General features: G+C 61.7%; 1 protein-coding gene across 1 annotated transcript in view; it reads left to right on the top strand.

Annotated features, from left to right (window-relative positions):
- The window catches only part of CANT1 (calcium activated nucleotidase 1), a gene marked incomplete at both ends in the record, with an annotated part of 1,053 nt that extends 877 nt beyond the window's left edge, over nt 1–176 (top strand). The window contains 1 exon segment of the mRNA XM_010080587.1: nt 1–176. This exon segment is cut by the window's left edge and continues 25 nt beyond it. Coding sequence (XP_010078889.1) covers nt 1–176 — 176 coding nt within the window.
- Nucleotides 177–384: the final 208 nt, after the last annotated feature.

The following is a 384-nucleotide window of genomic DNA, read 5'->3' on the forward strand; positions in this document are numbered from 1 at the left end:
GGACGAGCACCTCTACGTAGGGGGACTGGGCAAGGAGTGGACCACAACGACGGGGGAGGTGGTGAACGAGAACCCCGAGTGGGTGAAGGTCGTCGGCTATAAGGGTGACGTGGGCCATGAGAACTGGGTGGAGAACTACAACGCACTGAGGGCTGCAGCGGGTATTCGACCCCCAGGTACTGACCGAGGCTCCCTCCTGTCACCCTACGTCTCACACCCTCTGTGGGCTCTGGGTCCGAGGTCTCTCTCCCCATAGATATGGGGACTGGTGTGAGATTTAAAGGATGCTGGAGGCCAGAGACCTCCCCCTGTCCCGGTGGAGAGGCCAGACTCTGCCCTGGCTGGTTTTCTCCCCAATCTGTGCTGGTGGAGGGCGGCTCAGCC

The sequence above is a fragment of the Pterocles gutturalis genome, unplaced genomic scaffold (genome assembly GCF_000699245.1).
Source record: "Pterocles gutturalis isolate BGI_N339 unplaced genomic scaffold, ASM69924v1 scaffold24519, whole genome shotgun sequence".
Lineage (NCBI taxonomy): Eukaryota > Metazoa > Chordata > Aves > Pterocliformes > Pteroclidae > Pterocles > Pterocles gutturalis.